The sequence below is a fragment of the Athene cunicularia genome (assembly GCF_003259725.1).
Source record: "Athene cunicularia isolate RWA chromosome 25 unlocalized genomic scaffold, athCun1 chr25_part1, whole genome shotgun sequence".
NCBI classification, from domain to species: Eukaryota; Metazoa; Chordata; class Aves; order Strigiformes; family Strigidae; genus Athene; species Athene cunicularia.
Genome location: NW_020799134.1, coordinates 1269661 through 1292214, shown reverse-complemented (window position 1 = coordinate 1292214; position 22554 = coordinate 1269661). Strand labels below are relative to the sequence as shown.

Sequence of the window (22554 nt, the reverse complement as noted above, 5' to 3'; positions counted from 1 at the left end):
TTTAAGTGTTTACTAATGCCTTTTGTGAGCCTGTTGCTTATAGAATTACATCAGAACAGCAGCAAGCACTTTTTTTACACAGTGTTATTCAAAGAGTTTTATTTTTGTCATGTATAAATTTGTACACAGAATTATTGTTTTATTTGACACAATATATAATTTTTAATACAAACACTTGGCATTTGATGTTTTGATCTGTGGTGTCTAGCATGATGGGGCAGAAGGCCATTCAGCCCGAGAGTGCTCATGGTGTGTTTGTAAATTATTTTGGAAAACGCTTATCTTGCTCAAAAAAAAAAAAAAAAGGAGTTGGTAGGTTACATATAAGTGGTGCAAAGCCTAAAAAAAAAAAAGAAACAACCTGTAATGCCAGTCTGGTGCTAACTTGTTTAAATATGATCTGGACATTTTGCAGCTGAGTCCGTTCACCTTTGTACACTCTGCCTGAGGCGTGTTGACTTCCCGAGTTTTAGTTCTGAGTGGGGCAATAGCAGCTGCATGAGGTAAGTGTCTAAATCTTTGCCCAGATACTTGAGCATTGGGGCAGTGGCCAGAGTAGTCCCTCTGCATTTGCCACTGCCTCAGCTTCTCTGTGCATTGGTTGGTTGCATTTTATTTGCACCAGTAGAAAGCAGCTGGGTTTAGACTCCTTTGGGGCTCTGGTATAGTTTTTTCTTCTCTTAAGGTATTTATACTGTAGCCAAACTTGCCACATAACTGGCTAACAGAAGGCTGCTGACACTTGGGCTGAGAGGCTCTCCCCTTGCAGGACTGGGTGAATGGTGGTCTGGTGGTAGAGGAGCAGAATGTTTTTGCTTCTGCACGCAGCAGAAACGTCTCCCAGTGCATTCGCTGGGTGTTGGGGGGCAGCTTCTCCAGCTGCCCCCTCGTCACCGTGGCTCGGAGTGCTCTCGGCACGCTCGCTCCGTGTCGCTGACTGGTTGGGAGGTTGAACAACACTGACTCTTACCCTGTTCCCTTAGGGCTTCCCAGTGTCTCGGCTGCTGTGAACAGTGTCGCCTTGCTCGTGCTCCTTTTGGTTTTTACCCTTTTTTGGAGTTGATGACATTTCCTTCCTATTCCAGGACAACTCTGCTAAAGAGTCACAGGTGAGATACAAAATACCCAAATACAGTTCACCAGCTGTTTCACCCCCTACTTAATCCTTTGACACACACAGAGCGAAGGTCTGGAACACAAATACTTTTTCTAATGCTGTGCTCTCACTGATGATGCTGTTGCTCATGTTACTTATGATGGATTGGGCCAGTTTATCCAAAGTCAGTGTGTTAATCAGGGATAGGTAGCAGGTCTTCAGTAATTTTGCTATGTCTCTGTTGTGTTCCCCATAAATATGATTGAGACCAAAAGAAAAGGTTATTCTTGCATCTTTTTTGGCTACATGGCTTTCAAATGTAAACCAAAACAAATTACTTTGCAGACATTTCATACTAAAAATTCATACTTGTGTAGGTGCTGTTGCAAGATCCAGAGATGTGTTAGGGAAAAACCTCTAATGACCTTGTTAGAAGCAGGTGACTAAGAGCTTAGTTTTTAGGCTTCTCCCTAGAAATTTAGAAGCTGTTTCAGTGGTGACCCCTTTCTTAAGGGGCATGAACAAATCTGTGGAATGAAAAAATTCCTACCACTGCATTTTTCCAATTCTTTCTGCAGCATGATTTATCCAGCGCCATTTATCTGTCATCTAAATAGTTCCAGGAGGTTTTTATATAAAAGCTCACCATAATGGAGACTCTGTAAAAACTACCTTATGGGTCAGAGAAGTGGGTACCACTGCATACTGGTTGTCTGGGTGATCACATAGGTGTGAAATGTATGGGAAAAGAGAGCTTTTCATATTCCATCTCCCTGAGGCCAGGCTTAAAGGCATTTAGGGTTGTAATTACCAAGATCTGCCCACAAACAGCATGTGCATCACCAGGAATGAAGAAACCTCAGCTAAGAAGGGTCCAACACTGTCATAGTCAGCGTGTCTGTGTAGTTGAGCAGACTTTGCTGTTTACTGTCTGCACTGAGTGCACTAAAAATATTTCATATATTCAGTGGTGCTGATGCAGATTCACTTTGCCTGATTTTATTACAGGAGTGCAGAGCTGCAGTGCCTCCTTGCTCTTAATAAAGGTCAGTCTTTTGCTGAGATAAGTTGTTTCCAAAAGTGCAAAAGTGGTAAAATTTAAGATATGTGGAGGTTAATTACATGTAACTGAGAATTGGGGGGAAAAAAAAACCCAACCAAACAAACCCACAACCCTGCCAAAATTCCTGCTGAATTAAAGCAACCACACTTATGTCAGAAGAGTGGAGGAGTGAAACAAAATACTGCATAGAAACCAGATTGTTAAGATCTGGGTTATGGACAGCTTGCTGATGCACTGTCTATTTTACACTTTTTTACAATTTTTTTTTACACTGCTTTACTATTTTTTTTATAAATCTGCTTGCAAGTAAACTTAAAAGACTTAAGATGAATGCTTCTGAGCTGTGCTTTGTTCTCCAGGGCAAGCAGCTATCTTCTAGTTTGCGCTTTGCCACAGCAGATGAGCAAAGCTGGAACGTTTCCCTTGGTGTGGGCTGAGGTCATTTCTTCCAGTGAGTCTGTGCGTTACATTGACAGAAGATGCACAAAAAAGCTTCTGACGTGAATTCACGCTCTAACGGTGAAACCACTAGATGGCTGCAGTGGGGGAGCTGGTTCCCACTAGCTGGCAGGGAAAGGTTCAGACAAACGCTTCCTTTACTAAGGATCAGCTTTAAACCCGGAATGTGGTGTGAATGCTCGATGAAGAAATAAACCCTAGAAATACAGAAAACTCCTCTGAAAACTACCAAAACTCAGCATTGAGAAACATTCCCTTAGGTTGACTAAAGAAAGGATGAAAAGGAAAAAAATAACGCTTATTACGTGGCCTAAAGATAAGTGTATGCATAAACATGGTCTCATTAGTATGCATGAACCAGTAAAACCAGTATTGCCATAAGATCTCAAAGAACTTGGATGAGTTTTCTTTAATCATTTTTTTTATCGTTTTGGATTTTTTTTTTTTCTTTTTGTTTGCTGTATTACAAAGAATACAGTGTAGCACTTTGAGAAAAGGTGGACCAGTTCTCCTCTAGAGTCATGGTGTGACCACAGTGGGAGTAATTTGGAAATGCAGATGTTCTTTGCAGAGAATGGTGGTAATAGCAATTAAAAAAAAAAATCTATAGTGATGGCCAAGACACTGATTCAGTCTGACAGTATCCAATACGATTAGATAATACAATGTACAGGCTTACTATTGGATTTTTCTCTCTGGGCTATGCAGGGGCATCTTTTCTGTTCAGACCTTTTACACCTTTTTCCCCACCATTCCCAGACTTCATTTTTTTTCACTAGGCCTGTTACTGCTATATTACTGTAAGAAAAGAAAATTACTTGAAAGCGTCAGCTCAGGCTCTGTACTGCAGTAACATGTTGATTTTTCTCCTGTCTACCCTCGTGGGGTTCCTTTCAGAGACATAAACTTATATCCTAAGGTATGACAGACATTTCTTTTAATTACGAGAATATTTTAGTACATATATCTCAGTGTTGCAATTCATTCTTTTAACAGTGTAATGCTGTGAGACACTTGGCATTTGCTAGATTTTTCTTCGCTGAGCTCCTGTTCATCTTGTTACGTTCGTTAGCAGGAAGGAGTCAGACAAGCTTTTACATTTTGGCTCCCTGGCTGTAACCTGAAGTTGGAATTTTTATCTCTGTATATTAACGTTCGGTTCAGAAGCAAAAATCAAGGTGGTGAGTTCCCTGTGATAAGCTGCATTTCTTATTTAAGTTTTTTAAGTCAAGATTATGTAAACTTGAATGTTCCCCAAATAATTTTGCCTGTGTTTTTTGTTAATTTCTGGGTGCAGATGGGTCTAGCCCTTCCCCTGGCCCAGCTGAAATTAATGTGTCCTGAGTATGTTGTGACTGAGAACACACCTTACCCTTCTCAGACCAAACGTGCTCAGCATTCCTGTCTCCCTACAGCTTCCCCTCGGGAACGTGCTCCCCGTGCCCTCATTTACCTTGGGTACACTGCTAATACTTTTTTTTTTTTTTTAAATTCCCCCAACAGCTGCTTTTCTTCAGTGATAATGGGATGTCCCTAAGTGGCTATTGAGTCCTTTGAGATAAATAATTTCAGGACCAGATTAATTAATATATTGATGTATGTGATACAACAGGTTTGGTGTTGATGTGGCTTCTAAAAACTGTTTCTGTGGGCCCTTCTGTGTTGGGAAGAAGGGTAGAACCGTTGTGCAGTGTAGTGGAGGTAAAGGGGAGAGTCGTTTGGAGTTTGCTATTTTTGGTGGTTTTGGTTTGTTTTTCTTGGCATCACCTTTTCTGCCACTTCCTTCTGTTTTACAGATTTCTTGGTGTGTTTTTCCTTTTCCTGTCCTCTTTCCTGTTTGGCCCAACAGAGAGAGTTATCTCCTCCAACAATTCTGTACTTTCTATTCTATTTCTATTTTTATTTCTATTCTGTCTCCCCAACAATTCTGTACTTTCTATTTTTATTTCTATTGTCTCCCCAACAATTCTGTACTTTCTATTTCTATTTTTATTTCTATTCTGTCTCCCCAACAACTCTCTACTTCCAGAAGTGGCACCAAGAGTTTGGACGCCGTGTTGCAGACGTGCAGGCAGGTGCTGTGTCGCAGGCCCGGGCTGTGCCGGTGCCGTGGGCTCCGCCAGGGTCTGCCTTGGTTTTAGACAGCAGAGGTGACTCCAGAAGTTTCCACAAGACCAGCGTTGAGGCTGGGGGCCCAGTGGTCTGTCTGACGTGGGGGTGTGGCTGCTTGAATGCTGGAGATCCAGTTCTTGCATGTTAAAGAGGGTGAAATAAGGGCGCTCAGAGGGACCCGTCTGACAGCAGATTCTTCCCTCTCAGCACAATCCCCCGCGCTCGAGGCAGAGAGGAGACGGAGCTATTCCTGACCCGGCCTGCTCGAAGGAAATACCGAAAGAGTGTTGACCCAGCGTCTGCCATCCAAAGTGACTCTCATTGCCTTGGCAACACGACTCGCTCCTACCAGGAATTAGGTGAGGCAGAAGCTGTCAGAGGAGGAGAGACCCGACTGTGCTGAAAGCAGTGCAAAATCCTGCTGGTTTAAATGGCACCAGCACCCAAGGAAGGTGGGAAGAGAGTCAGAGCTGAGCTTCCATGCTCTCCACAAAACCATTTCTTTTTTCATGGTTTGTCAAACCCATTCTGTTTTCTTTTTTTTCTTATGCAAATTCTTTTGTTTCTGTTTCAGCTGAATGGTGTAAGAACCTGAAACGGCATGTTTGTTCAAGGCATGCAGTACTAGATGCAGAAGCCAAGCAGAGAAGGATGAAGGGAGATTTTCTTTCGCATCTTGCACAATAAGTAGAAATAATCAGCAACTGTGCGCTGTGGCTGAGCAGTTTTAGCCGATTGCTCTAGTAAGCGTGGTGGTTACCATGATAAATCACTGAGTGGTTAAGGGATGGGGATGTGTGCACAGGCCCTGCGTAACCGCAGCGCCTTCGGGTGTTGCAGTCTGTTTGGCACCTTGTCTGACTGGGATTGAAGCACCAGAGCAGGAGTCAGGTCAAGCTAATTATAAATTTCATCTTTATCCTGGAGTAAAGTTGGAGAGAGTTGGGTTTTAGTGTCAACTGTGGTGTATTTGTGTTGGAGAAGGCATGCGAGGCGCTTTGCTCGGAGTGTGACACCCTTCTGCGTGAAGAGCTGCGGCGCTGGCCACGTCCCTTTTTCTGGGGCGTTACACGATCTGTTTGTAAAGCTTGGGCTGAAACTGGTTCCTTGAAGACGAGCCCTGCAGCTCATTTTAAGGACCGGGACACCTAAAACGCCTCCGGAGGTTGGCCCTTTGCTACGTGGGAAGCTCTCAGAAGGAGCGAAGTACGGCATTGAAGTGCTGCCTGTGGTCTGTGTTGCTGGGGAAACACAGCTCCTGCTCGGTGCTATTTGGCATTTTCTAAAGACGTGGCTTTGTGCCTGGCAATATTGTCTGTGTGGTGCTGACGGGAGCTGCAGAAAAACAAGTCAGGGAAGGCAGATCACTGTCCTTTAGCAGGGGCTGTTGCATCCCTCAGCGAGAGGACAGAAGTGCTCCTGGAGAACTCGGCTTTGACTAAAAGGAATGCTTTTAAATTCCAAATATTGGAGTCAAAATGCTTCTTTTTCTGCCCATCTAATGTCCTGTTTTTTCACCTAGATTAAATTTAACTAATGAATATCCATTTATGCCAAATCATAATGCTGTGTAGATAACTGAGAGGTTCTGTATGCGCTAACGCTTAATAATAGTGTTATACTGCATTCTGTTACTTTATTTCTTTGAGATTTATTTTGTGTATGCTTTTCCTGTGCACTGTCACGGCAGAAATGCATGGTTTTTAGAAACAGATTCCTGTTAGTCCCGTTCCTATAGTCGTGTATGTGTGGTCAAACACAGCACAGTCAGCAGCTAAAGTGATTTAATTTTTATTTGCACGCTCAATGTGCGTTAACAAATTCAACATACAAGATAGCATTACATAATGTAGATTAGCTTACAGCATTATGCAGTTTCACACATGTTGAGTTAGGTTTTTTGCCTTTTTTTTTTTTTCTTTTTTTTCACACAAAGTTGTAACTGTCCAAGTTAATTTTACAATAGAAGACACAAGGTAAAGAATAACCACACCTGGGAGATTTTACAGTGAGTCCGCTGTCACTTACTGTCTATTTTTACGTTTTAAAAAATATATATCTGCACATCTTCAGTTTCCTATTATTCCAGAAGTGTTGGAGCTACTCCTATCTGCCCGATAGCCTACGTCTATTTACCCTGAGCGTGTTTCCTTGACAAGAAGTTCATCTTTCCTTTGCAACTAAAGGAATTAGAAGGAGATCATCTAGGCTGAAGCATGCTTTTCACACCGAAAGGAGAGAAGGAAACGTTGTTGTTGTTGTTGTTGGTACGTCCTATTCGGATGGCTGGAGCGGTGTTGGAAAGCATGTTCCGAGGAAAAGTCGTGACAGTTGCTCAACTTCAGCAACGCAATTGCTTAGTGCAAAAACTAGGATTGAAATAGATCTACACACCAATTTCCAAGGGAGAACTCGTTCTCTGGTTTGTGGCTGTGGGCCACTAATAGAGCATGAGCTAGAAAGCATTTAAGACAAAGATCAAATCTACTGTAACCTCTGGCAGAAATCCTCATCGTCAGGATTGAGAAAGCATGAACGAAGTCCACGCTTCTGTCTGCCATGCAAGGCTGAGAACTAGAGAGCTTCAGCTTCAGTGCAACTTTTGTTGCTAAAAAGACACTGCCTGGAAGGGAGGTTCAGTGAGTAACAAGCTACGAGTGAGGAAATCCAGCTTTCCAAAAATAATTTCTTAGGAAGAGATGCCCAAGTATTGCCAACTAACAAAGTGCTGACTGTTTGCACGAGGAGCCCTCCCAGCAGCTGCTGCTTTACGTGGTGGCTGGAGAGGAAACCGAGTAAGACTTGCTCAGTTATTCTTCCTTCAGTACCATGAAGGTGGAAAGGATCATTTTTCCAACAGGGCTCTAAAATTCAGTAGTCAAGTCCTGTAAGTAGTTAAGTGATCTTAAATTTTAAAAATTATAATACGTGATTTACATTCCACAGGGCACAAAACAGACTGGCTGCCTGGAAGCAACTAAGTGTTTACTGAAAATGTGTGGTCTTTACGTGCCTCTTTGCAAGCTCACTTCTGCTTCATATTTCCATTGGAGAGTTCAGAAATAATTTTAATTTCTACAGCCTGTTATAACTATTTCCGCTCATTTACCAACAATGTTTACAATTAATTATTTGCTGCCAATTAGCATCCTTACATCTTTCCTGGCTTGAATGTAATAAGCAGCCAAATTGAGTTACTTGCCAGGATGCTGCTGTCTTGTACAAAACCAGTTCAGAGGCGAGGGTTTACCATGAGATCAAACGCAGCTACTTCCAAACTTCTATTTGTGGAACTTTTATGAACTTCTGTTCAAAACTACTGACTATTCAGGGTTAATAGCCTGAAGTGCTCCAGGTCACGCAACGTTTTTACACTTCAGAGGTGATGGTGAGCAAATCCTAAGTCTCAGAAGTCATTCACAATTTAAGAACTTATCTCAAGCTGCCTTGAAACTCCAAAATTCACAAACAGCCTGTCACATTTTGCAGTGACAGGCTTTGTCCCATGTTTACTCCTTTTTTGAGAGCTGGCTCTTAGGTAACTACAAGATCATATATAATGCAAATTGACTCAAGTATGAATGAAGGGAAGTTTTTGTCATTTTTTCACTTAAAACCTCCTCCCCAAAGATATTTTCCCATCTCAGATATGTTATGCCACTATAACAGAACTTCTCAATCATGTAGAATTTCACATTTAATGTTTTAAAAAAATCATCAAGAGTTTCCTTACATGTCCGTTTTTGGTTTTATCTTGGGCCCTTCATGCACAGACAGGGTTGAATAACATGAAATAGAGCAGAGTTTCCCCAGTTCTGATAGTCAGTGAGATCATGCCTGTGCTAACTTCCCTGTGGCAAAAGCAACGTGATCAGTTTGTGTGTGTTTGAATTTTAGATGCAGATCTTGGACGTTGTGACCTCATAGCTCCACAACAAGTACATCGCAACGGCAAGTGTTCCAGTCCCTGACAACAGAATTATTTCTTCTCTGAAGGAAAGTGCCATTTTTCCCCTGTATTTTCTTTTTGTGCTAGTGCAGAATTCTAAACCACCTTTATATGGAGATGCGGTTGGTACTCCCAAACCAGCAAAGAACAGAACTGCAAGAACCAATGGGCAGGCAAACTAACAAGAAACTAGAGGTTAAACAGCAGAATTCAGAAACTTTGGGAGAAGCCTAATAAAGACAGGCCAATCTTGGTGAATACCAGCAAAGACAGTTCGGCACAAACACAACTTCCATAGTGACAGATAATTGTATTAAAATCTGCAACTTGATATTGGTAGTTATACTAATTTGTTTGTATTAGGCATGCAATAGTGTGATTACACTGTTATATATATTTGTGGTTTTTTTTATTTTTTTCCATTTAATGCTCTTTAGAATTTTAGTGCCCTGCAAAATCACATCACTAGAGAACCAATCAGCTGCTGCTTCTTATGAAAGTTTAGTTCTACAGCTAAAACAAGGTTTAAGTCTGTTCTACGCGTCGGCTGTGGGTGCCGTACCCTCCGCTAGTACTCGCTCAGGCTGTGCCATTTGGCAACTGGCTTCCTGGGGTTGTCGCACACCTCTCGCCAGTGCTCCACGCCCCCCGCCGTGACGCTGTGCGCTCCCAGGATCAGCCGTCCCACCACTTCGTTTTTCGTGGTACGGTCAAAATCGATCACTAGAAATTCAATACTGATGTCAGGAAGGAGATCGACGGGGATATCGTAAATGAAGGATTCGTTGAAGACAGGATTCAAAGTGCACTTCTTCACGTGAGTCTTCTTTTTTGCTATGCGCTTTCTTCCGTAATAAACGTTCACCTTAACGTAGGGATCTGCCGGAGAAAAGAGAAATGAACTAATAACACAGCCCAGGAAGGCTCCTGGAAGTGACGGATGGGGTTTAGCTGCTGAACGTGAGCCAGCTCAAGCAAGTGGTGTGGGCTCAGCTGCTGTTGGTGTATTTTCTGATTGCAAAGCAACCAGCTGATGGTCACTGTGCAACGTCTTGATGAAGTTCAACACTACCTGGGGACTGGGGGGAAGGCAGTCACTAAACTGCAGTAACTCATCCTAGAAACACCAAACAGGTAGAGTTTTGGTGAGGTCAGTGCCCAGCTGGCCAAAACTTTCAGTGTTCACTGTCATCTGTAACAAATATTTTTACCCTCTTTCAGGAAATAGCCCAACAAAGCATCAAAACACTTTTTAATAATCTGCAGATGGAAAACATTTGTAGTGGAAGGTGCTGAAAAAGAAGAAAGTTTAAAACCAAGCCTTCATTTTTCCATCATTCTTACCCTGTTGTTTTATCAGTCCGCTTGCTCTTTGTGCAGATGCTTGTTTAGGATTTAAATTAAGATAGCAGGCACACAGTGTTTTGTGTTTTTTTTTTTTTTTCACAACACAAGTTTTGAAGCTGGAAGTCACATGCCCAGCTGACACCAGCTAATTTTCACCTTTTTTTTTTTATCCAGCTGAAATTCTGAGCTTATGCAGAATATAAAGATCATATAAAGAAATTATGTTAGTCTGGCAAGACTCAGCAGGTAGAACAGTTAAAAAATTTATCCTGTAGTTGGAGACCACACATGGAAAGCTTTTATTTTTATTTTTTTAAGAAAGAGTAAAATTTAAGTCCTATAATAGAGAATTGAGCCTAGTTTGTTTTCTTTCTGAGGTGGACAGGACAAAGCTGCAAAAACAGGACTAAATTTTCTATCAGTTGGGCTGTTAATGAACCTCAGGTTGATTCCAACCATTCTGCCATAACCCTGAAGGAAACATTGCTGAGGGGGGATTCAGGAGACTGAGATTCTGTGACTGTGACAATAGGATAGCCAGAACAGCTGCTCTTCTCTTCAAATAGTGGAACAACAAAAAGCTAAAAAAATCCCATGTAAGCTTAATCCTCTCTATTCTGAGACTATCACTCCTCTTTTTCAGGCTGCTCTCTTTGACCCTCCTCTCCTAGGGGCAGGGTTTGAGGTAACACACCAAGCAGTGGTTGTGCTGTGGAAAAAATACTGCGAGGGGCAATGCTGAGCGACAGCAGCGTGAAGGCACAGAGCCTGCACAGTCTGGCCAAAGCATCACGGAGCTGTGCTGAATTTGGGAAATGCTGTCTTCAGAAAATAACCAGGTGATGCCAGAGAGATGTGACTGCTGGTCTCGCAGCAGGAAGGATTTGGTTTTGTTTGTGTAACCATCTGCTGGTGAGTGAGGGATCACTCGTCGTGATCCACTGCCCTTAGAGTTTGAGAACAAGCGTGCAAACAAACAAAACCTTCAGATAAGAGAGGTGAAAAGATCTGAAAGTCAACTTGAAGATTTTTTTTTTTTTTCTACATGCTTAGAGGTGGAGAAAATAGCTTCTACCTGAGAGGCCAGTGATATCCATCTTTGGCAAATGTCTGGCTTTCAGCACCACAACAGTCATTCTCTGCGCCACAGGCTGATAAGACAAGGAGACTTGCAGCTCCCCCCTGCTAATGCATTTCTGTGAAAAAGAAACAGAAGGATCTTATTAGCACAAGACAGTCTTATACAGGGGGCTGGAGGTTGCCAGAACTTCCTTTCCTTGTGCTAAATTCCTAGAAAGTTGGAAAATGAGGTGCAGGCCATTTTAAGTGCCTCAGGCAGATGGAGCCTCTGGGAGAAGGAGTTAGTGGGATGAGGTAAATCATCCCGTGCTGTTCGCCCTTTGCCCACTGCGTGCAGGGAGCACTACTGCAGCCTCCCCCCTTGAGCTCTGTGTTTCCACGAGGGCAGAGCTGGTGGGCATGCGCTGAGGGAAGAGCACCTCTGGCTGCCTTTTGGGATCTGCTGCTAGAGGCGTCTGTGGGTTTTAGGAGCTTAAATTTCATTGACTTTGGGTGGAACTTCAACGGCCGAGCCCCTCAGCTCTTTGGGCGTGCTCTGACACTTTCACCACCCGTTTAGTCTGCAAAGGTACGGGGTGAAGATAAAAGATGAGATCTATTCAGTTAAACTTGCTGTATATCCTTTCAAAGAGTAACATAGTATTAAGATAATTAGTTGTAGTTTCCAAATGGTGTTACATGAACTTTCCTTGAGATGGCACTGATTTAGATGAAGTTTAGTTGCTCTCGAGGCCAACAGCATTAGCAATGGGTATGAAACGATGCGGTGCCAGTCACGCACCATCAGCAGGGCTACTGCAGCAGCTCCAGCAGCTGCCTGCTCAAGGTTTTCACTCTTGGTCCCTTGCCCTCCTCCTGCCCCTGTTGCTGTCTGGTACTGTAAACCCAGCACAGCAAAGGCTGGGGGCAGGGTAGGGGGGGTAAGATTCTCAAATGAAGGAATTTTTTCTCCCTTCAAACCAGTGAAGCACTACAGCAAACATCCCACTCAACGCTCCGGTGATCACCCAAGGGGTGAAGCTGTTCTTTCAACTTACTCAGCTTAGCGGGGAAAACAACCACGGAAAATGTTCATGATCATTTTGGTGGTTTCTTTTTATTTGAGCAGTTTCTGTGTGTTTAAGAGAAGTTTTCCAAATGCAAGGAACAAAGGCTAGTGCTGTTCATGCAAAATTCTTCAAGGAGAGTAAATATATGAGCAAGTTCCTGGCTCCAGAAGGGAAATGTTCAGAACTCTGGCTCCTTGGATACACCAGATACAACAGCCACAGAGGTGGTTGGGGCAGGGGTAGTTGTATGTTGTTAACAGTTTGGGGCTTCTTTTGAAGTAATTTAATGCAGTTACTTCAAAGTAATTTGCATTCTTAGAGCGTCTGTTAGAAATCATTGGGAACGTTCATTAAGATGGGATGTACACCTTTGCTGGCCTGGATCAGTGCAATAATTTACTGGGTTTTAAATGCAATTCTGAATTCCGGATTTTCTAAGTTTTCAAATTTTTAGAAATTCAAAAGTTTCAAGCTTTCTGACACTGAAAACTTTGTTCAGTAATGGGTTTTGACATTGTGGAACTACACAGATTTTCAAGGATGCGCACCTGACACCAAGGTAAATCGGGGTTTGATTACTAATGTTAAATAATTTGCATCCTTGATTAAATCTATTTTTATTTAGCGTGACCTTTTTCCTCTATTTTTAATCTATTACTTCTAAGAGACGTGGTCAATGCACTGAATAGTATTGAAAGAACCTAAACCAGCCACTTCTTTTATCATGATATAAAGCTTTCCAAGAACCTAAGGAAAGCAGAGTAATAACCAGAATTCTGGTTTTGCCGGAATTCTTTTGGTTTTGGGTCATTGACATAGAGTCTCCTTTAAATAACATTTTTTTAAAAGAAAAAGTTGTGTCCCGTATAGTAGAAAAAACTTTGAGTCAAATACCACCCCTCTAGGACCTAATGAGGTATTTTATAGAGCCCAGCAGCGATTTCCAGTATGTTAAGACAGTAAGTGATCTGAAATGCCTTTTTCTATTGAAGCTGGAGGATGGGTAGCAAAAATAAAGTAAGAAAATAAAAATCTTAAGTACCGCTTCATCCTCCTACCCAAGCATAGTTTATTTTCTAAGGACAGAAGACACCTTCCCCAGTGTGAGCCTTAACATCTTCTATGGATTGTTCCTCTTTCTGGTTTACAGAACGAGACACTGAGAGTGGGATTCGTTTCACCTAAATTTTAGATGTTCACATTTGCCAAAACCATCTTAGACACACTTTGTTCTTAAGTAAGGAAAAAAAGTAGTAATCCAGGGTGGGATTCATCTGAGCTGAGATCTGATCCAGGAGAAGAGGAATCCCGTCAGGCTCCTCTGACTACACTGGTGTATTCCCACTTACAGTAACAATTCAGTGTGGGTAATTCCAAGTGTAGGTGTCTAAAATGGTCAGACCAGACAAACCTCCCTCTCTGTGAGGTCTGTCTTTGCAGATGAATGTTCTGTTTATCACATGATCTCTTTTACTGGGAGATGGGGACTTGGCCTTTTTTCTTGGCATCACCAGTTAAAACATTCATCATTTCTATGCTGAAATAGTGACCATGCCTTCTCAAACCAGCAAAACCACCCAGCAGCGAGCTGCCTAACTTAAAAGAGCACAGCCCCAGAATACCAGTAATAGATAATCTGTGGAAAAACGGGTTTCATGACGATGAATTTGCAGTATTGCTGCTCATTAGACCATGGAGGCTTCCAGATCAAAAGCACTGGGATCAAATACAAGGCAAAGAGCCTTGTGCATGAAGTGACTTACTTGTATGGTCCTTTTGAGGATCTCCCTGGTCAGCTGAACCTTTCCAGTGCTTGGATCCACCCCTGCAAGGGGCACCATGACCTCTCCAATAACATCATCTCGAGAAAAGCGATCGAAGCTCAGCACGAGGAAGTGAAGCACCAAATCCTGGAGCTGGCTGTAGGGGATCCCGTAGAAGGTGAAGGTCTCATCAAAGACTGGGTCTAGCGTCTTGCGAAGTACACGAGTCTTCACTCGATGCCTTTTGTCTGGAAGAATTGTCATCTTGATGTAAGGGTCGGAGCTCTGAGTGTGCTCATCCATCACTGGCAGCCCGTGAGCCTCCTGAATGGTAACCACCAGCGCTTTTTTAGGGAAGTTGTAGTCCACTGAGAAAGTCAGTTCACCCAACATGACGTCATCCCCTGGAGAAGACGGGGAGGAAGTTTTACTTCCTCCTGGAGTGAGGCTTTGATCTGGACTTAGTTCATCTCCATAATCTACTTTTATTGGGAGCTGGTCGACGTGGGGGGCTGCATTCGGCCCATCTGGAGCCTTATCGGAGCCTATTAAACCAGATTCAGCAGCATCCACCAAGAGGTTTCCCCTTGCAGTCTCCTTAGGAGTGCCATTCTTGTCTCTCCGGATTCGGTTAATTTTCTTCTTGTTACTCAAGGTCTCCGGATAGATACTGATGCCTTTCAACATGTGAATGAATTTATAGGGTGGGGTTTTGTGCTTCTTTTCTGCTTGCTGGTGACAGCATGTCCACACAAAAACTGTTACTGAGATAGAAACCACAAGGACAGTAGCACCGATAAGGCCTGCCACAACTGGAGAGACATCTGCAGAGAAGACACAGCAGTCAGAACAGGCTCCTACGTCCATGGTGGCCGTGCCCCCACGGGGCCAAGCACAGCTGCAGAGAGATCTGCACCGTACTATTGTGTTATCCTCACGTCAATGATCTTGGGATCAAAGCTTCCCCAGAATAAAAAATTACTTCCTTTATATTTTCCCACATGGGAAACATTTTCCCTTCCTGAGGCATGCTTGACCTGTGTTTCACATGCTCAGAATTTCAAAGGGTTGACTGCTCTATCTTGCCAAATCAAGCTCCCGCATTACCAGCGTCTCCACAGGAATATGGTTTCTTGATTTGCAGGAAGCACGTTCAGAAACATCACACAATTCTATTTTAACAAAGGGAAGGGAGTAAGAAATATGGCCATAACACTGGCTCTAGAGTTCTCCTTAAAAATTGTTAATAAAGAAATCACTTTGGCCTGAAATGGTTAACGGGTGATCGTTTTCTCCTAGCCCCTTAGGGCAGATATGGGGCCAATGCTATAAACAGAATTTCATGTGGAAAGGCAGTGTCCAAAAGCAAGGGCAGATAATCCTGTATTTGGATTTAGGGATTATTTCATACTTTCTAGAGTTTATGTCAACCATGTTTTTCAATAATGACAAGCTGGAATAAAAAAGCACTGTGTTCATTTTTAGCATCCATGCTAGTTATTTTCTATTTATAACGGTTGGTTTTTGAGTATTACCAAGTATTACCAAGACACAGAATTAAACCAGTTGTGTTGAGCTCCCCAGTACGTTACATTGAGATCCTCAAGCAAGCCCAGTCAAGGGCCACCAAGATGATTAAAAAGTTGGAGCGGATGGAGAGCAGATGGAAGATGAGGAGAGACCAAAAAAGCAGGGTTTGTTCAGTCTTAAAAGGGAAGGAAAAGGGAGCAATATTTTTGCTGTCTTCAATTTCTTGGAGGGAGGTTACGGGCAAGGCAGAGCCAGGCTTTTCTTATAACATTGTATTACTGTTTTAATCATCATTAAAGCAATTTTTTTTTTTTTTTGGAAGCAAGCAAACAAAAAAAAGCCCTCTAGCCCTACATCTCTTTCTTTATAAATTGTCCAAACTGCTTCCATAGTAAAAGGGAGAACCAATAATCATGGTCATGACAATCATGGCAATAGCTAAACAGAACAGCTAGTAAAGACAGTGAGCTTGTCTGACTTTCCTATTGTCATTCTGTACCATAAACAGGAGAAAATAATCTTCCAACCGCATACTTGAAGCTATAGAGAGCACCTTGACTTTGTATTTTCTCTGTTCTTTACACATTACTATTTATTGGGGTTAACAGGCAAGAAGACAAGACTGCCAGACTCTCATCTGAATATCTGATAGGCTCGGGGAAAACTCTGACTTTCAAGAGAATATGTCTCCTTTTGCAAAAGTGGCAAAACCACTTTTGGTTAGACAGAAGACTGAAACTGGAAGTCTTTTGCAATGGTGATTGACTTCACAGACAAATGTTTCAGGCTCCACTGCAAGTATAGTCTTGGATTGAATGAACTAAAGGATTCATAATATTAACAAAACAGCCCCCAAACCACAAGTTTTGTTATTGTTTCCTCTTTGAAATGAAGCGAGTGGTTTTTAACAGCTTGTGCTGGTTTTGGATGGGATAGAGTTAATTTTTTTCACAGTAGCTGGTATGGGGGTGAAAAGAGTATTGATAACAGAAAGATGTTTAATTACTGCTGAGCTGCTCTTCTTCCCCCCCCCCAAAGGCGAGGAGGCTGGGAAGGGACACAGCTGGGCAGCTGAGCCAGGGGAGGGAGGAGGAAGGAGGGAAGGAGGAGGAAGAACACTTGGAGTGATGGTGTTAGTCTTCCCAAGTGCCTGTGCCATGTGATGGAGCCCGGCTGTCCTGGGAGTGGCTGAGCACCTGCCTGCTGAGGGGAAGTGCTGAATGAATTCCTTGTCTCACTCTGCTGGCGTGCGTGGCTTTTGCTTTCCCTATTAAACTGTCTTCATCCCAACCCACAAGTTTTCTCACTTTTTCTGATTCCCTCCCCGCATCCTGCTACGAGGGGAGGGACCGGGTGGCTGGGTGGTGCTTAGGCTGGGGTTAAACCACAGCTAATCTGAACACAACTCAGGCATACACAGACATTAAAAGCTTCAGTGGACATGCAAAAAAGGACAAATGCCGAAACTCCTTATTCTGATCTCTGGTTTGGGTGTGTGTTTTGTTTCTATCGTGTCTTCACAGAACCAGCCCTTGTCCCTTTGCTGCCTGCAGACCTTATGGGATGCTTTTAGAAGGCACCAGCAGTCACACTAGAAAGCACCAAACAAGTCTTTGTGATCCTTCTTCCATCAAATTATCTTAAATCTGGCACCCATAATGTTCTGTGGCAGAGTTCCTCAGCTTAATTACACGGCATGAGAAAACAAGGGCTTTTATTTTGAGCCCACCCCACCTCATTTCATTTGATGTTTGTTCTTGCATTAGAAGAAATGGAGCAATTGTTCCCTGCTCTGCAATGCTCGTAACACCCCTCTTTTCCTGGCTGAAGACTCCTACTTATGTAATCATTCCATACATTCATCAGTCCTGTCTCTGTAATTCCTTCCAGGTGAAAACTACAGTGATGTAAAGCTGCCTAAACCCAATTTTAGTTAAGCTTTTGCAGCTTTCAGAGCACTTCGCTGTGCTTAATGTCCGTGTTAAATGGCACCACAGCCTGTCTCCTCTCTTAAAAAAGAGCAGAGCCATGCTTTTTTATTTAAACTTTACAGAAGAGACCTTTGTGCTGATGTGAAGCCGAGATTTAACTGAAACAAACTCAACTTTTTGGGATACAGAATTATTTTCCAATTAATGAAAAATCATTGAAAACTGCCTTTTAAAACTGATGTTTGCTAACTGTACCCTAATGGCTAATGGTGGCCAACGGTTCAATGATGACAGCACATGGCTCTTGGATTCCAGGAAGCGCAGAAGGTAAAAAGGTAAATAGATACATTGCTCATCAGATAAATAGTATGAAGAATTGTTATTAAGTACTTCAGAATTTAAAGGAGATTTAGTAACCGTGTTTTAACTACAAGGCCTTATGCTCTGAGGGGAAGGTCAGTCAATTGCTGGAGGCCCGAAAGAGGCAGCACTGTGAATCTTCAGGACTGGAGAAACCCAACCGACACAGACACCCGGCGCTGCGGTACCAGCCCTTGTCACCCACCGGACTACAGAAAAAAAAAGCGTCGCAAATATTCGCAAATACCAGCTCGGGAGAATTCTTTCACCGGCGGCCCAGGGAGCCGCGCCACGTCTGTGCCAGGCTGGAGCACGGCCACCCGGGCACGGCCGCGGGCCGCTTCGCCTCGGATGATTTTGCGGGGTTTGTAGTTTCTCCGTTGCCACCGAGGCGCTCCCGGGAGCCCCAGGACCGGCTCTCGGTTCCACGGGGGCCCGGGCCGCGCTCACAAATGTTTGGCTACTGAGTTGTGAGACAGGCACAGGTGCAAGCTGCTGCTTCCAAAAATACTGATTTTCAGAGTTTATGTTTGCTTTCATTCTCAGAAGGTAATTCTTTCAAGCATTTAGAAAAGTAGTCCAGAGGGGCACTTGTGTGGGGCTCTGCTGTGATCCTTTACGAGAGCTGATACAAGTAGAACTGTGTTAATATCGAGTTATAAATTCGTTACAGAATGTGGATATTTTTGAAGTTTGTGTAAAAAGCCCTGGTGAATTTTGTTAGCTCTGAGGTTCACTCAGTGAAAGTGTGATGTGTGAGCTTGTGAGGGAGTTGAGACGTATTCGTGATCAAAGCGATGCTCACTTTGTAACTCCTGTCGTCTTTAAGTTTACTGAAATGAGTGGGTTTTCCCTCTTTCCTCAAATTACCAGACCTATTCTTTTTCTCCTTACCTGGCATACTTCTTTGAGCTCAATGAAGTTGGTGAATTGATCTGGTAAAAAAAAAAAAAGTGGGCGTGTGGGGGTGGTGATTTTTCTTCTCCGTCTGGATCAACTCCCTGATCTGATTTTTCTGCATAGCTACACAGATCGCTGTGCCAGCCCAGAGCAGCACCTGCTGTGGTGTTGGGGAGCTGGTTTTATTGGGTGACGATGTGTTTTTGTCCTTGTGTTCATGAAACTTCAGTTTCCAGATGGTTATTAATAATCATTGTAAGCCCATCTAACTCCAGGTTGCATCAAAAAGGGACAGTGCTCCCTCATTTCCTTGTGGGACCCTGGGCTGCTGTGATTAGCTCACTGATTTAGACTGAAATCTGATTTTGTGTTGGCAGGAAGGGGAGTGGAACAAGGTCAGTTGACAGTTGCTTTCGAGGACCGTGCGGCATGGGAGCAGGAGGGGACTGTAGCCACTCATCAGCAGTGCCGGGGCTTTTAAAAGCCCAGGGTGGCTCTGAAGCTGTGTCCTGAAGTTGTAGTCTGGGTGAGGGAGTGCTTGCCCCTAGCTGTTGATTTCTGTTGGTGCAGTTGTATTTATACAACAGGGAGTACAACCACGTTTTAACCAAATCATCTGTTTTTTGTGATTGGATCGTTTGAGTGGTCCGGTTTGGAGCGTAGCGATGCAGAACTGATAGTGGAGCAAGCAAGACTGAAAGAGCTGGAGGTGGGGATCACTTCACCTGGATTTGTTTCTAGCAGGAAGGGGCTGCAGCTGCGGTGCTCGGGGTGTCTGGGACACTCACCGGCTGGGTTAGACTAGTGTGGTTGATTGTTAACAGATTTGAATGGGCAACGGGAAGGTTTGGCGGTGGCCACAGCCTCTAAACCTTACTCAGCTGTGTCCACAGGGCATGGCTGGCTACAGCTAGTGTGTGCCCTTTGCAGGGAAAGCATCTAAGCTGTATACAGAGGTGGAAGCAAATTCACAGAGGGATCCGTATCTGACTGAAAACCAGTCTGCAGCGCAGGAGTCTCCAGTGAGAAGTTCTTTGCAGCTGGCTGTTAGAAATCCTACCGTGATGAAGCCACTGAAGAACACCAGAGCTGGTGAGTGGCCCCAGCAGACTGATGAGGAAAATGAGGATTTGGGGCTGTTTATTCCATTGGGTAAGCTTTGGGCAAGGAACAGACCTGTGACTTGATACAGTAGATGCAGAGCTCTGGAGTTGTGCACACCACGACAGGGGCTGTTTAGGTGCAAATGTTTTTTTGAAGTTTTCATCCAGTGCTCTAATTCAGTGGGTAAATAAGCTACAGGTATCAAGTGAAACTTGGTAGAGCTGATCTGCAGTTTTTGGTTACTAAAAACACCGCTTTCCTGCAGATAAAGTTAGGATCCTTTCATTTCTGACTCAGCAAAACAGCACCACTTGGGAAACACTTTTAAGTTCTGGAAACTAATCTGCTCTTGCTGTGAGGTGCCTGGAGTTTTGCAGCTGTTCTAATCTTGAGGGTGTACTTAAAACACCTGCTTCTGGAAAAGGTGTAAAAGGGCTGCTGAGACCATTCTGTAAAATCAGTCTGGTAGAGATGGCAGATAGATAACCTTTATTTGCTTGACTAATGTGACTCACTCGGGTCCTGCAGAATTTGAATCCATCATTCAAAAGACTGCTTCTAGTTGCTGTTGGAAAGCTGCTGCCACTTCAGTACCTGAAGGATTTTAGCTTTTTGGTTTTGAACTCACTGTCAGTATGTGCTGGATGTGAAGTATTTGAATTTTTAGATTCTGTTTTTGTTAATTTTCAGAGGACCAAGATGGAGAGGATATTGAGAGGAGGAGGAGGAGGAGGAAGGCAACCAAACGGAAAAGAGAAGGGAAAACTCAAGAAGAGGAGGGATCTTTGTCTTGTGACATCAAGCTAGATGATACCCTCGATCGCACCTTAGAAGATGGAGCTAAACAACATAACCTGACAGTTGTCAACGTACGAAACATCCTGCATGTGAGTGCTTGGAACTGTGACAGGGAACGGAGAAATGCACAAAGTGCAGTCTAGGCTTGAGTACAGGACTAATGGTAGCACTTGATTTAATAAACAAGGAAGATGTGGTAGGCACCCATGTCCTAATCTCTCCTGTAAAAAGCTGTAAGGAGAGAAGCATGTGGTGTACATATAAGATACCTGGACCTGACTTTGTTAGTAGGTGTTGATCCCTGACTTCCATCTATTTACAACAGCAAATGGGTCTCTTGCTGTACCCTAATAGCAGGAGCAGCTGATCTAAAATGCACACTTCTGCTTCTGGGTGAGGAGATTGACTGTGATAGACTGTGAACTCACTGTTTCTTGTTTTGAATAAACTGTTTCATGATAAAATCCTGGTGAAATTCTAGTGGTGCTGACAGAAATGCATTACTCTTCGCTATTGACCCCAGCCAACATTTTAGTCTATCACACAACTTGCAGTTAGGAGGGAACTGCAAGAAGAATATCTGTGCTGTCACAGCTGCGTAGTGAAACTTTAATTCTTTGCCTATATTAGGTGTAGATTTCCATTTATCCCATGAGCAGGGTCTGCTGAGGAATAGTGTTTTTTTCCCACAGAAATAAAAATTGTGTTGCTTTCACCTCACCCTGCAGCCAGTGTTGTTCTAATCCAGGTGATCTCAGAAATTTTCCCTTTTTGCCATCCCTGTGGCAAACAATCTGGAGACTGGCCATGATTCTTTGGGGTAGATTCACCATCTGATTTTGTGCAAGTGCCATAAATGAATGCCTTTCTCTGTCACATGGCACTGTGGAGGGGCTGTAAATATCTCACATTCACCTGCCTTCCCTGAAGCCTTCAGAAAACTTACTAATGGATACTGGGTCACTTTTGCCTTTCCTGATTTCTTTTAAATATATAGCGTTTTATGAAATGTAGCACAGTGTTTCAAAGAGTAGGTTACTATATACTTTCTCTAGAGAATTAGGCTCTTACTATTTTGGAAGCCTGTGAGCGGATTTAAGTTTTCTTTTGCAGCTTCATAGCAATATTTCTTGTGTGGCTGGGATTGGCACATTTTGCTGATTACGTGACACGAGGGGAGGGAAACTGGTGTGGCCTTTTGTTTTGACCATTTTCTTTCCTTCTGCCAGAAATTTATTCTGTGGAGTGTTGACAGAGAATGTAGTGCAAATGTTTTTATCACTGCTTGTGCTTGCTTTATATTTTCTTGTCTGATTACTGAACAATCTCTTTTTATTACAGTATAATCACAAAGTATAGTGCTCACTGAATATTTCTCTGTCATTTTTCCATCTAGTTTATTTTAAATTTAAGTTTTTCTTTTTAATGAACAGAATGTAAAAGATACTTTTGTTGTGTGTACCTGCAGGAGGTGATCACAAATGAGCATGTGGTTGCCATGATGAAAGCAGCCATCAGTGAGACAGAAGATATACCTCTGTTTGTAAGTAAAAAACTTTTTCAGTTATTCCAAATGCCTGATACTTTCACCAGTCTTATCTTCTTGGTCCATGATGTACTATGGGGAGTGTAGGCACAACAGGTAGTACCATAATTTACATCTCATTACCAGATTTGCCACCTGGATGAAGTGAGTAGTGTCTGGGTATGAGTGTAAATTATGGAACAGAATTGTGAGGGGTTATTTTTGATGTCACTCTGACCATGTCTAAAAGGTAACGAACTTTAAAAAAAGAGTCTTGCAGTAAAGAGTTGCTGGGGAAAAGTCTGCAGTTAAGGAAAACAGCTGAACAGATTGTTGTTGTCTTGTTTTAAACTTCTAGGAACCCAAAATGACTCGTTCCAAACTGAAGGAAGTTGTGGAGAAAGGAGTGGTAAGTCCACTTATCTGCTTTTACTGTTCCACCCTCCCTCTACCCAAATGGTTTTGATTGTTGGGTCTTAGAAGAAGTG

The 22554-nt window shown here is 43.0% G+C and overlaps 2 protein-coding genes and 1 long non-coding RNA gene across 5 annotated transcripts in view; 2 read left to right on the top strand and 1 right to left on the bottom strand.

Annotated features, from left to right (window-relative positions):
* The first annotated feature begins 1505 nt into the window (after positions 1–1505).
* LOC113488686 lies at positions 1506–5501 on the top strand. The gene is made up of 3 exons (XR_003399963.1): positions 1506–4214; positions 4938–5089; positions 5305–5501. It is a non-coding gene; the product is annotated as an uncharacterized LOC113488686 (long non-coding RNA).
* A 1042-nt stretch (positions 5502–6543) lies between these two features.
* SYT11 (synaptotagmin 11) lies at positions 6544–14800 on the bottom strand. Of its 2 annotated transcripts, none has more exons than XM_026863984.1 (3): positions 13919–14800; positions 11099–11222; positions 6544–9558 (listed from the first exon to the last, which is right to left on the bottom strand). In XM_026863984.1, exons 1-3 carry the CDS (start codon positions 14783–14785, stop codon positions 9248–9250), a joined length of 1302 nt encoding a protein of 433 aa, XP_026719785.1. In that variant the 5' UTR covers positions 14786–14800; the 3' UTR covers positions 6544–9247. The 2 variants fall into 2 exon arrangements, with proteins under 2 accessions (XP_026719785.1, XP_026719786.1); XM_026863985.1 differs by having other exon boundaries at positions 9107–9558; positions 11102–11222.
* A 4745-nt stretch (positions 14801–19545) lies between these two features.
* The window catches only part of GON4L (gon-4 like), a 26767-nt gene continuing 23758 nt past the window's right edge, over positions 19546–22554 (top strand). Inside the window, exons 1-4 of one of the 2 annotated variants that reach the window (XM_026863945.1) lie at positions 19546–19731; positions 20434–20630; positions 22010–22084; positions 22425–22475. In XM_026863945.1, the coding sequence (XP_026719746.1) occupies positions 19704–19731; positions 20434–20630; positions 22010–22084; positions 22425–22475 (351 nt within the window). In that variant the 5' untranslated portion in view covers positions 19546–19703. The remainder of the gene's footprint in view (positions 19732–20433; positions 20631–22009; positions 22085–22424; positions 22476–22554) is intronic. The other variant, XM_026863944.1, reaches the window with a different exon arrangement.